Genomic DNA, 14,319 nt, shown 5'->3' on the forward strand with positions numbered 1-14,319 from the left:
ATCCCACCCAGACACATCCCCCTATAACCCAGACAACCTTGATCACCATGGCCAATCCACCTAGCCTGCACATCTTTGGACTGTGGGAGGAAACCGGAGCATCCGGAGGAAACCCACGCAGACACGGGGAGAACGTGCAAACTCCACACAGACAGTTACCCAAGGCTGGAATCGAACCCCGGTCCCTGGCGCTGTGAGGCTGCAGTGCTAATCACTGAGCCAAGTTATATATGGCAATGATTTCTAGAATGGAAGGGAATTGAGAGATGCCTTGCTGGCATTGATCTCTTCAAATGGTTCATGCTTGTTGGAATTAATGGCATTTTCTATTCCTAAAAAAAAACTTATGATCCTGTGAATTAAGTGATATTTATAAAATGTTTAATTTGTGCTGATTAATTGTTAATTATATTCTTAAAAAAAACTCAATGAGTTTACTTTCAGTAAGTTCAAGGCATCTCACGCTGTAATGGAACCAAGAACCCAACAAACACTTTACGATGATGTCACGTTTAAAATGAATGCAGAAAATGTTTTTATAGCAATTTGATGTCAATTAGTTCAACCAGGAAGTTTCAATTACACTTCAGAGCCAGACCATATCAAAAGGGCATCAGTTTACACCTTTGACATTGGAGTTGATGTTTCGGGCCCCGTGACCCTTCCTCAATTATGAGCAAGGATCACCGGACCCGAAGCATTAACAATGATTTTTTACTTCCCAGATGCTACCAGACCAGCTGAGCTTCCAGCAGCCTCTGTTTTTATTCCTGATTTACAGCATCCTGAACATCTTTCAGTTTTTACACATTTGAAAGGTTATATTGGTGTAAAACTGTTGGGCCACCTGCTGTTGGCATCTTTGAGGAATCTGTGCAGTAGTGCATTTCTGGCCATTTTGTTCTATCCATTAGCATTAACCAGCATGCACCTCTATCAGACTATGATAAGGTTGATGCCAGAAAGAAGCATTGATACCTGTCTCAAAAGGTTTCTGCACAAATTCCTGGAACGTTCTCCAGTCGAGAAAATGTTGATGGCTAATAAACACGAATGTCAAATATTATTACTGAAGTGTTTCCAGAAACCTAATAACATTATTATTTTTGCTTGTTTCCATTCACCTCAGGTTGGTGTGTGTGTTGTGAACAATAGCTACCCAATGCCAAATATTACCTGGCAGCACAATTATAAGGACGTGGACCTCAGCAGCCCAGGTATGACTATTAGGTTGAATGGATTTGCCACTTTTTGGTTGATTTTTCAATTATGCCATTTCTCCTGGGGGACAACAGATATGTTGCCTTCAGATTAGATAAGTATACTCCGAAGCTAGCATGTGACGTCACGTGAAATTTCAGCTGCCTCCTCATCCTGTCCTTGCACAGAGTGAGCTTCACTGTACAGTATCTGAGGCAGTAGCTCTCCCCCACCACCACTCTGATATCTGCAGTGTACGTTTTTTAATTATACTTCTCTCAATTTTCTTGTCCTCTGACATCTGCTCAGCTCTTCTAAAATGGAAGAGTCCAGATTTACTAATAGACTTTAAAAGCCTGCTTTTTTTTTTGTCAATCACAATTGGATTGATACCCTTGAATATTATGAGGTGGACTCCAGGGACAGTGTTGTCTCCTACTCCGACACAAACCAAGCAAGAATGATTAAGATAACTAGCATGTCCTGACCGTTTCTGATCTGTTAGTCTCCTGTTTGAAAACCCCTAATGCAGCAAATACCTGTATGCAAACATTAATTTAAAAAATGTTTTGGATCTAGTCTGAGAATTAGGGGCAGACTGTCCAGGAGAAATGTTAGGAAGCACTTAGACCATAAGACATAGGAGTGGAAGTAAGGCCATTTGGCCCATCGACCCACTCCACCATTTAAATCATGGCTGGTGGGCATTTCAACTCCACTTCCCTGCACTGTCCCCGTAGCCCTTGATACCTTGTAAGATCAAGAATTTATCGATCTCTGCCTTGAAGGCATCCAACGTCCCGGCCTCCACTGCACTCTGCGGCAATGAATTCCACTTCTACACACAAAGGTTGGTAGATATTTGGAACTCACTCCTATATTGATAACAGATGCTGGATCAGTTGTTAATTTCAAATCTGAGACAAATAAAATTTTGTTAAGCAAAGATATTAAAGGATATGGGCCAAAGGCATGTAAATGGAGTCAGACCACGGATGACCAATGATCTTGTTGAATGGTGGAATGGATTCAGGGGATTCCTGTTCCCATGTCCTAATCAGTCATCTTGCTTTGATAGTGTCTAAGAAAATCTTGACGGGGGTGTCAAGAACCATAGGACAAAGGTTTAACATGATGAATAAAAGGTGAGATGATAAAGACTTCAAGCAGCAGGTAGTTGCAATTGCGAAATGCACTGAGAAATGAAAACAGAAATTGCTGGAAAATCTCAGTAGGTCTAGCAGCATTAGGGGACAGAAAGCAGATTTAGTATTTTGGGTCCAGTGACCCTTCTACAGAACCTGTTCTAAAGAAGGGACCCTGGATCCGAAACATTAACTCTGATTTCTCTCCACAGATGCTGCTAGATCTGCTAAGATTTTCCAGGAAGTTCTGTTTTTGTTTCTAATTTGTGGCATTTGTAGTTCTTTTGGGTTTTTTAATGCACTGTGAGAAAGGCTTTTGGAGACAGAATCAATCATGGCCCTTTAGCAGGGTTTCTCATTAGGACCTGGAGGAAAATGATTTGCAGGATTATGGAGGAAGGCTAGAGTCAGGCTAGCTAAATTGCTGTTGTAGAGATCCAGCATGGGATTAATGGACTGAATGACCTCTGCATTTTATAACCCTGATGAGTGTTTCACTTACTGTTTTCCAGATGTGAATGTTACCAATAATGTAGTTACTAATAAAAACGGTTTTTATGAAATACAATCTTCTCTGAGATACTCATCACGAAGGGAGGAGGGAAAAATTTCCTTTACTTGCATGGCAATTTATTTTGAAGGCCTGAACAAGACGGCATCCAAAGAATCTTCACCAGTCACTTTGTTGATCCACTGTAAGTATAGTTACCAAATCTGGTTCCAGCTAAGATAGTGCTGAATGTTTAGTGGAATTGAATGATATGTATACTCTTGTATAGAAACGTAACCTTCAATTACAATCCCTTTCATTTCCTCGGGATGACATATTGCATCATAGTCAATGAATTGTAATCAGTTTACATGAGGAAGACTCCAATCAGATTTCATCATTAATCTGTGCTTGACTGTGTTGGTTGAGCATTAAACATTGGCCATGGGATACCAAAATAACTCTTGCTTCTTCAGTTAGTGCCATTAAATCTTTTTACATCTGTCTGAACAGGCAAATGAGACATTGGTTTAGCATCTTGTCAATTATGAAATACTCCTTTAATATTAAACTGAAACTTCAGACTAAATTTACTCATTCAAGTGGAACTTGGAAACAAGCCTGCTGTCATCCACCTCTGTTAAATGTTTGTTTGTTGGGATTGATCAGTATTTACAGTCTAGTGAGAACATATGTTGATATTGCACTATAGTGATCTAGTGTATATTTCAGAAGCATACAACTTGTGTGTCAATTATTCTGTATCAAGACTACAAATTTTAATTGTGCCCTTGTGCCTTGCCATCTAACATTAGTTGTTTTCTCTCCTCTGTTATCATTCCCCTGTATTTCAAAACAGTTACGAACCATCTGGTGAAAAAAATCCAGACTCAGCACCAGTCACTTCAAACTGCCCCTAAAGATTCAGTTTCATTTCAAAGTCCTTGAATGTATTAGTACCTTCCAGAGGAGCAACGTGGGGTTAACACTGACCGGAAACTGAATTGGACAAGCCATGTAAACACTGTGGCTACAAGAGCAGGTCAGAGAGGGAATTTATGACCCAAGCCTTGCCCATCACCTACAAGTCCCAAGTCAGGAGTATGAGACAGTACGCTCCCTCTGTCTGGATGGTTGGAGTTCCTACACTAGAGGAGCTTGATACTAGCCAGGATAGTGACCAGCAGCTCCTGCCATCACATTCGATATGCACTTCCTTCGCCACTGCTGCACTGTGACAGCACTATGTGTAACGTGCATGATTGACCGCATTTCTCACTGTGGCTTCTTCAACATCACCTCCAAAACCTGTAATGTTGTCCACCTAGGAGGACAAGAACAATAGACGTTTTGGGAACAGCACTACCTGAAAGCTCCCTTCCACACCACGCGTTGTCTTGACTGGGAACTATATCACAGATTCCGTCCCCACCCACCCCGACCCTGTCGGTGGGTAACATTTCTGAAGCTCAATCATTAAGAACACTGTGTGTAACGCTATACCACATGGACTGCAGTAATTTGAAGAAGGTGGCTTTCTACAATCCTCTGAAGTGCAATTAGAGACAGCAGTAAATGCTGGCCATAGTCAGTGACCTCTCCCCATCCTTTTTTTAAAATTAATTCAGTGCATTTGGGCATATTGGCTGAGTCAGCATTTATGGTCTTTCTCTTCTTACCCGTGAAAATGTTGTGATAAGCTGCCCTTCTGAACTAAAAACCAAAAGAACTGTGGATGCTGTAAAACAGAAACAGAAATTGCTGGAAAGGCTCGGCAGGTCTGGCAGCATCTGTGGAGAGAAATCAGTTAACGTTTAAGGTTGAGTAACCTTTCGTCAGAACTCAATTCTGAGGAAGGGTCACTCAACCCAAAGCATTAACTCTGTTTTCTCCTTCACAGATGCTGCCAGACCTGCTGAGCTTTTCTAGCAATTTCTGTTTGTGTCCGTCTGAACTATTATAGTTCATCCAGTGTAAGCGCATGATCAATGCTGTTTGTGATGGAGTTTCAGGATTTTGATGCAGTGACGATGAAGGAACGCCAATAATCATTCCAGGTCAGGATGGTGAATGGCTTTCAGCCGAACCTTTAGGTGATTGCAATCATATGAGTCTGCAGTCTTCTAGATGGAAATGGGTTTGGAAGATGCTGTCTAAGGAGCTATGGTGAACCCCTGCGTGGTACATGCTGCTGTTACTGTGTGTTGGAACTGGAGCAAGTAAATGTTTGGGAATGTCGTGCCAATCAAATCTGCTGCTTTGTCCTAGATGGTATTCAGCTTCTTGTGTGATTAGAGCTGCAGCGATCCAGGCAAGTGGGAAGTATTCCACCACACTCCTGACTAATGCCTTGGAGATGATGATCAGGCTTTGTGGAGTCAGGTGGTGAGTTACTCACTGCAGGATTCCTTGCCTCTGACCTGCTCTTTTGCCACATCATTTAAGTAGTTCAGTCTCTGATCAGTGATAACCCCCAGGATGTTGACAGTGGGTGATTCAGCACCATTAATGCCATTGATATTCTGGGGGAATAGTTAGATTCTCTCTTTTTGGAGGTGATCGTTGCATGTTACTTGTTATTTGTCAACCCAAGCCTGGGTATTGTCCAGGTTTTACTGCATTTAGACAAGGAATGCTTCAGAACTAAAGAGTCAGAGTGCTGAACGTTGCGCAAATATTAACAAACGTCCTTACTTCTGACCTTATCATGGAGGGAAGGTTATTAATGAAGCTGGTCAGGCCTAGGACACTGCCCTGAGGACCTCCTGAAGAGACGAGATGAGATGACTGACTACCAACAAGCAAAACCAACTTTCTCTGCAGTAGGTATTGCTCCAAGCAGTAGACAGTTAACAACGTATTCCTATTGATGGTAATTTTGCTAGCGTTCTTTGAAAGCACACCAGGCCAAATGCAGCTTTGGTGTCAAGAGCTGTCAACCCCACATCCCTTGCAGTTCAGTTTGCTTGTCAAACGTATGAAGCGAGGCTGTAATGAGATCAGGAACAAAGTAGCTCTGGCAGAACCCAAACTGAGCAGGTTATTGCTGAGCAGATGTTGCGTGATAGCATTGTTGAAGACATCTTCCATCACTTTAGCAATGATTAAAATGTAGACGGGGGCAATGATGTCCTTTAGGGAAGGAAACTGCCAACCTTACCTGATCTGGCCTACATGTGATTCCAGACTCTCAGCAATGTGTTTGAACTACCAGCTGGGCTCTTAGGGTTGGACATTAAATGCTGCCTAGGCAGTGATGTCCTCATCCTGTTAATGAATAAAAAATGGGTTGGTTTTGTCCTGGGCAATTTTCACATTGTCAGGTAGATACCAGTGTAGTATTCTATGGAAGACTCAAAAACACACCCATGCCCCTAGTTCTGTTGACCCATAGACAAGCTTAATATATACTTAATTTACTTATCCTCTATCTAGTCTTGGTGCTGTTCCACGTAACTTTGCCTAATGTGCAGTTAAGGAATCCTCACAGTTAGGCTTTAGTTTAAAACAGAAGACAGGGGTGTCCTGATGATGTTGAGTTCTGGTCCTCCTTATCTAAAGTGAGCTCACTGGCCTGGTTCTCGCTGTTGTTTGCAATTGAAAATTATATTTTGTCAAAGTAGGTTACAGAAGGAGCAGGTAAATGCTCCATTTTAACACACTCCTATTCCCAAACTCCGTGCCATTGTGCTTAATGCCTGTTCATCCTGTTAGCTGTCGACACATTGCCCTTCTTCAATTACTGTCCTACATTGTACTACTTGGTGAAATCGTCCTTGTTTACTTATCTACATATTCATATGAATGTAGCCAGTAAACCACAAGGATCAACTTCACTTTCAGGACTGGAATGTTATTGCTAAGGCTACTATTCTTGGACTTCACTACTTGCTCTCACCTATGTGCTGCCGTGATAACATTATTTATATACATGAAGTGGGTGTGAAATGATCACCCATTGGCATAAAGTCAGACATAATTAGAGACATCAGGAAAGAAGAGAAAACCAAAGTATTATTGGAGTTGTGACACTGTCATCCCAGCCTGGACCATCAGGTGCATATGTCACACCTTCCTCATTACTGAAAAATACTGTCAGTAATCCCAATAGACATGGAAGGCAATTCTGGCAAATTTTAAATCCTAATTAAAATACATCTGGAAAGTGAGGCAGGGCATATTTTTGATTTTCTACAGTTCTGCAAATGAAAATGCCAGGAACAGCACCTGGAACAACAAGTAACAGAGATAAGGTGATTTTAAGTGATCAGTCTTGAAGCTAGCTGAGAATAAATCTTTAAACTGATTCATTGTTGGCCTATGACAGACCTGTGGAAAAGCAGGTGGCATTATTTTGATTATTCAATTGCAGTTGTAAAACTATTAAATTGCTTACAGCGTGTGAATTATGGCACAATCAATCTATTCTAGATCTGATTATTTCTTAACATCATTATAACAATATTTATAATGGACATTGTTATAATCAGTCATTTTGGATCTGAGATGTAACACCTTCACGGCAGTTAAGACTGGAGTCTGGCCTTGTGCCCAGAAATACGGATACTGCCACAGTGCCACCAGGCCCCTTCATTATATATTAGCTTTCATATAAATCACCTTTAAAACTAATTAGAACTTTTCAGTTGCAAAAGGGTTTTTTTCTGCAATCATTGAAACACAATCCTGTAATTAGCATACACATTAAAACAAAGTACTGCAGATGCTAGAGGTCTGAAGTAAAAACAGAAGCATTACTAAAAGGAGGGAAGACTTTGAAGCCTAATATCTTGCGTTCACTGGAAGTAAGGACACAAGTAGAAGACTTGGGCACCACATTACGCAGCTGATCTTTTTTATTCACTTGTAGAACATGGGGGATGCTGCTGGTCGAGTCAGCATTTATTGCCCATCCCTAATTGTTTTTAGAATGTGATTGTGAACTGCCTTCTCCTGTAGTCCCTGTGTTGTAGACAGACCCACAGTGCTATGAGGGAGAGAATTCCAGGATTTTGACCCAGCGACAGTGAAGGAATGACTTTTCATTTCCATTGTGTAAGTTGAACCATTATTAGCATGAAGATGTATCAAGAACAGCTAACTGTCAATCTTAGCTTTCAGCCCAGGCAGAGAGCTCCTGATTGGCTACCTTCATAATTCCTTTTTGATAATGGGTGTAATGCGTGTGAAAATACCTTTTTGCTTATATAAAACAGGGTCCTGTGTATTAATATAAATTCTTCTGGCTAATGTAGCTTCTTACATGTACAAACCCATCACATTGCAAGCCCGACTCAAACCGGATTCTGGTGTAACATTTAGATTATATCTGGATTATATCATAAATGATTTACAAGAGCAGAATCGTATCTAATAGTGGACATAGTTTTCTGAGGCTTAGAAGCTGGTTGAATGTGATCAGTATATGGCCAACTGAGATTGCTCAAAAGGATATGTATTTTGATACAGTCTCCTAGTGATTGGACATCAAGCCAACATGCCTGGCATCATATCAGCATCATCAAGTTCTGACTATGACACTGATCTCTATTTGATTACATCCTCTCCTGCCTCTGATTTTGTGCATCTTTGTTCACTCACAGCAGAGTAGACCTACTCTCTAACATTCAGACCTACCATTAACACCTAATCTGCATCTATATCTCTCCTTCATTACCATAAAATGAGGATTACTGATTTTGATCAGGGCACCCTTTCCATATTCCAGTTGCTGCTCCTCCTTAGTCAATAGCATAAAAGCCACCACTTTTCAGTCTCCTTCAGTTTCAAAGAAGAGTCATATCAGACTCAAAATGTTACCTTTTGTTTCTCTCTCCACCAAAGCTGATAGACCTGCTGAGGTTTTCCAACACTATTTTTATTTCTGCAAGTAGCATAAACCACTTGGACAGTCAAGAGTTACAGAATCTTATCACTGCTTGGTTTATCCTGCACTGACAGGAATACATGTAATACGGCAGCAATATTTTTATATAGTACAAACCAGCGTGCTTGTTAAATAAGTATGGTGTCCAAAAGATATATATTGATACTGACAAGTGCAATTGTGATTCTCCCTCTAGTGCAATAGCAACTTGTATTTACATAACATCTTTAACACAGCAAAACTTTTGACAAGTACTTGAGGTGTGTTATCAAAAAACAGAAAATTACAGCATAGCAACAGGTCCTTTGGCCCTCCAATACTGTACCGACACGCTGCCTGTCACAACTAAAACCCCTACCCTTCCGGGGACTGCATCTGTCTATTCCCATCCTATTAGTGTATTTGTCAAGACGCCCTTTAAAAGTCACCGTCATATCTGCTTCCACTACCTCGTGCGGCAGTGAGTTCCAGGCACCCACCATTCTCTGTGTAATAAAAAACTTCCCTCATACATCACCTTTAAACCTTGCCCCTGCAACTTAAACCTATGGCCCCTAGTAACTGACTCTTCCACCCTGGGAAAAAGCTTTTGACTGTCCACTCTGCCCATGCCCTTCGTAATCTTGTAGACCTCTATCAAGTTGTCCCTCAACCTCTGTCGTTCCAGTGAGAACAACCCAAGTTTCTCTTCATAGCTAATGCCCTCCATACCAGGCAACATTCTAGTAAATCTTTTTTGTACTCTCTCCAAAGCCAACACATCCTTCTGGTACTGTGGCAACCAGAACTGAACACAATATTCCAAATGCGGCCTAATGAAGGTTCTATAAAGCTGCAACATTGCCTGCCAGTTTTTAAACTCAGTGCCCTGGCCAATGAAGGCAAGTATGCCCTGTGCCTTGTTGACTACCTTCTCCACCTGCATTACCACTTTCAGTGACCTGTGTAACTGTACACCCAGATACCTCTCCCTATCAGTACTCTTAAGGGTTTTGCCATTAACTGCATATTCTCCATCTGGATTTGGCCTTCCAAAACACATTTTCCCAGGTTAAACTCCATCTGCCATCTCTCTGTCCAACTCACCAACTGATCTATATCCAGCACATCTTTTGATGGCCCTCATTGCTATCTGCAATTCCACCAACCTTTGTGTCATAGGCAAACTTGCTAATCAGGCCAGTTACATTTTTCTCCAAATCATTTATATGTATATTACAAATAGAAACGGTCCCAGCACTGAGGAACACAACTAGTCACAGCCCTCCATTCAGAAAAGCACCCTTCCACTGCTACCCCCTGTCTTCTATGATCGATCATCTTCGTCACTTCCTCAAAAAACTCAATCAAATCAGTGAGACATGATCTCCCCTTCACAAAACCCCATCTTGCCTTTTGCTTATATGCCCACTTATTTCCAAGTGGGATAAATCCTGTCTCGAAGAATCCTCTCCAATAATTTCCCTACCACTGTTAATGAACATGTTCCCTGTGATATTATCAAACAATATTTACTAAGCCATGTATGAGGAAAGACCACCGTAATCTTGTTCCAAGGGGTGAGTGTTGAGCAGCATTTTTAAAGGAGGTTGATGGGTATGTGGAAGGAATGCTAGAGCAGTTTAAGGTACGACAACCTATGGTGATTAAAATTGGGATAAGAAAGAAAGTAGAATCGGAGGAGTGCACATATCTCAAAGCAATGCAGGACTGAAGGAGATCAAAAACAGCGTTGATGGCATGAAGAGTTTTGACCATGCAAATGAGAACATTTAATTTGAAGCATTGCGAGCTGTTGTAGGTCAGTAACATCACAGGAGTGAAGGTTGAAGAGGAGTTGTTGCAAATTAGGATACCAGCAACAGTGGCTCGGATGAGTTTAAGTCTATGGAGCAAGGAGGATGGGAGACCAACCAGGACGGTGTAGAAGTAGGCAAGTCTAAAGGTATGTTTTGGAGCTGTAACATAAGATGCCTGAGACTGAGTCTTTTTGCATTTTCAGAGGCATTTTTCCTGACTTGATGTGTCACTGGAGTGACTTGTTTGGAACTATGGCAATTAAAAAAAAAAAACGGCTGTTCATAAACTTAGACGAGTAGCATTTCATGTAATATTCTCATTTTTAAAAGAATAGAAAGTAGGCATAAAACCACTGCTCTGTGAAAGTGTGATCACATGTGAATGTATCTAGCTAGTAAACTGATCCAAAAGTTAAGGTTCCACCCAGTTTTTAGATTGAAAAAATTGGTTGATTGAGTTCAGGAGCAGGCCTCAATCAGCTTCTAGGTTGTAAAATAGAGAGAGGATCAAACAGGGCTGTGGTCTTGTTCTTCTTCTCTACAGAGTGATAGCTTGCCATCCAATCAAATGGTGGACACTAGAGAAATCTGCATGTTGAAAACGCTGCCCCGTTTCACTTTAGAAATGCAAATGAAATGGGATTCATTATGTGAAATGTGCAAAGAATACTCGAGTATAAAAGCTAACACACACTGTTGATTTTTGGCCAGACAAATCTTCAAAGATTTCATTGGAAGTGACCCCGGCACAAGATGTCGAAGAAGGAACAAATGTTACAATGTCATGCTCAGGTGATGGGTATCCTCCTCCGGAAAAATTCAACTTCATGAAAAATGTAAGCTTAACTAAATTAACACTAATATAATAATTATACTAATGTTCTCCATTTAATTAGTGACTTGTTCCTTCTAGATCCCTTTTACCTTATTGTGAATTCTATGTATCCCTTTCCTGGCGAAGTTCACTGTGGTCCTGTCATTTGCCATCTATCAAGTGGATGCAAGTTCTGGTGCTCACATGTTAATTTTGAAACACTAAAAGTATAATGTTAAGGGCTACCACTCTTTCTCTGTGGGCAGGGGTTGCCAGTTACAATAGAATCCCAGTGCGATATTTGTACTTCATTATGTTCTTCTATAAGCATAATAATGTCATAAGTAATGTGTGTATTCACACCTATTAGTACACGTCTGTCTGTTTTTAACTTAAATGCAAATGTAGAGTACTGAAATAAGAATTTTTTTTTTGAAAATATTAACCTCATGTCTATAGAAGATTAATATTACTTCTTCGTTAAATCTTTTCTTCATGTCAGCAAAATTGTACTTTTTTGTTATTATTCATTTATGGGATGTGGCATCACTGGCTCGGCCAGCATTTATTGCTCCTCCCCAGTTGCCCAGAGGGCTGTTATGAGTCACTGCATTGCTATGGGTCTGCAATCGCATGTTGGCCAGACCAGGTAAGGACAGCGAATTTCCTTCCCTAAAGGACATTCGTGAACCAGATGACTTTTCCAAAAATCATCAACGGTTTCATAGTCATCATTAGACTCTTAATTCGAGATTTTTTCCTGGTCTGGTTCAAACATGGATTACCAGAGCATTACCTGGGTCTCTGGATTCATAGTCTAGTGATAATACCACAAGGCCACTGCCTCCCCAATTAGAATTGATATACAGGTATTTCTCCAATAACACGATAGTTGTGTCCTTATGCAACCTCATGCTATAGAAAATCGCATTATAGGGAAATCGCGATCCTGTACAGTAGAAAATTTGCATTATCCAAACAGTGTCCACTATTCACCAATCACACTACAGCCAATTCATGTTAACAAAAGATGCGTCCTTAAAGAACTACCTTGCAGATAGCAAACTTGAGTGTGTTTTATTCTATTCATTACAACCATATTCTGACAGTCAGTTGTTATTTGAATCGATGTGCTGTGTACGAATTTTGTAGGGAGAGGAGAAAGTTGTGGCCACAGATCATTATGGGCTAATTAATGTGACACAAGACGATACCGGTGAATACACATGTTCAGAGCAAGATAACCCTGACATAAAAGATGCTGTTAACGTTACTGTGCACTGTAAGTATTTACCTTAAGTTGAAATATTAACTGGTCTTGTATACTCCTTTTTAGTTAAATTTGAGCATGTGTTTCCTAATTAGTGTAATGGCCACTGAAATAGGCTGTCACAAATGGGGAAGCATAGTCAATTTTTGTGATCGTATTCACTGTAACATCTCAACCTAGCAACAAGCTCTTAATAACCCAGTTTTCTCCTTGATTGTGGAACTTAAACATGTCTGTAGAAAGCAACAAATCAAAACTAATTTGCCTGGGAATTGGAATTTTTGAGTAAATAGAGTGAAATAAAATAAAATTACAACTCCAAATGGATTGAAGTGGAAGTAAATAACATGACTAATAACTCAGCTTAATTTTCCGCAATCTATAAAAGTGTGTAAGTGGTACTTAGCATTTATTATTATTGTACATAGATTAACATGACAACCAGAAGAAACAAGTTGAGATTGCAGAGGCAGTAGCAGCATGCACAAAATTGGCAAAGACCGAAAGCTAAGCATAGTGGAAGGCAGTCATTTATAAAATGTTCATTACTATTAATGCTGATCAAAATGAGAATTGGAAAATGTACAAGTTCAACTGATTATTCATTACCGCCCATTTTACTCCATTGTGCAGTTAGAATTAGTACCACGGAGTTAAAAATAAAATAGAACTCTACTTGTTGCTAGAATTTTATATATAGGCATGTTGATTAATAACCAGATTATATTCAACTTGGAGTACTTTCTAAAGTTTCCCATTCTTTTATTATTGTGACCACTTTTGGAAAAGAACCGGAGTACATAGTTCTTTGACAGTTGCGTCACGTGGAGGTTAAGAAGTGTTTAGCACACTTGCCCTCCTTGCTCAGACCATTGTGCTTGGGAGTTGGGAAGTCATGTTGCAGTTATACAGGAGGTTGGTGGGACCACTTTTGGAGCACTGTGTACAATTCTGGGGTCGCCCTGCTATAAAAAAGGTATTATTTAATTGGAGAAGGTGCAGAAATGATTTACAAGGATATTGCTGGGACTGCAGGGTTTGAGTTGTAAGGATAGGCTGGGATTATTTTTGACTGGAGCATGGGTGTTGAAGGGTGACCGTTACAAAGGTTTATAAAACTGCAAAGGGCATAAATAAGGTGAATAGCAAAGGTCTTTTCCTTTGGATAGGGGAGTTCAAAATTAGAGGGCATGTTTTTAAGGAGAGGAAAAGGATTTAAGAGACCAGAGGGTCAAATTTGTCACACAGAGGGTGGTTCATATGTGGAATGAAATGCCAGAGGAGGTGATAGATGCAGGTACAATTACAATATTGTAAAGATATTTGGATAGATACATGAATAGGAAAGGTTTTGAGGGGAAAGGGGCTGTGTGCAGGCAAATGGTACTAGTTTAGTTTGGGAAACTTGGGTGGCATGGATGAGTTGGACCAAAGAGCCTGTCTCCATGCTGTATGACACTGGGCTTGGCTGTAATTCTTTCTAGAAGTTCAGTATTCAGGACTCTTGTAAATACACTGACACCCCTGACTGAGGTACCAGTGACATCATGATCCTTAGAAACTGTGTCCCAGCAAGGAAGAAGCATTTTTGAGAGATGACGGAGGCAGGTAATACAGAGCTAATCAGCAAAATAATCATGCCCCCGTCTTTAATACTCCTGGGCTTTAATGTGGGAAACAAATGGCTTGGAGATATAAAGGAGTCAAATGAGAA

At 40.4% G+C, this 14,319-nt stretch overlaps 1 protein-coding gene across 2 annotated transcripts in view; it reads left to right on the forward strand.

The window, feature by feature from the left end:
- alcama (activated leukocyte cell adhesion molecule a) overlaps positions 1–14,319 on the forward strand; it is a 295,957-nt gene that overhangs the window by 252,164 nt on the left and 29,474 nt on the right. For both annotated transcript variants that reach the window (XM_048540637.2, XM_059650261.1), the window contains exons 5-8: positions 1,130–1,217; positions 2,858–3,040; positions 11,233–11,357; positions 12,488–12,617. In XM_048540637.2, coding sequence (XP_048396594.1) covers positions 1,130–1,217; positions 2,858–3,040; positions 11,233–11,357; positions 12,488–12,617 — 526 coding nt within the window. The remainder of the gene's footprint in view (positions 1–1,129; positions 1,218–2,857; positions 3,041–11,232; positions 11,358–12,487; positions 12,618–14,319) is intronic.

Source organism: Stegostoma tigrinum, chromosome 12, assembly GCF_030684315.1.
Source record: "Stegostoma tigrinum isolate sSteTig4 chromosome 12, sSteTig4.hap1, whole genome shotgun sequence".
Classification (NCBI taxonomy): domain Eukaryota; kingdom Metazoa; phylum Chordata; class Chondrichthyes; order Orectolobiformes; family Stegostomatidae; genus Stegostoma; species Stegostoma tigrinum.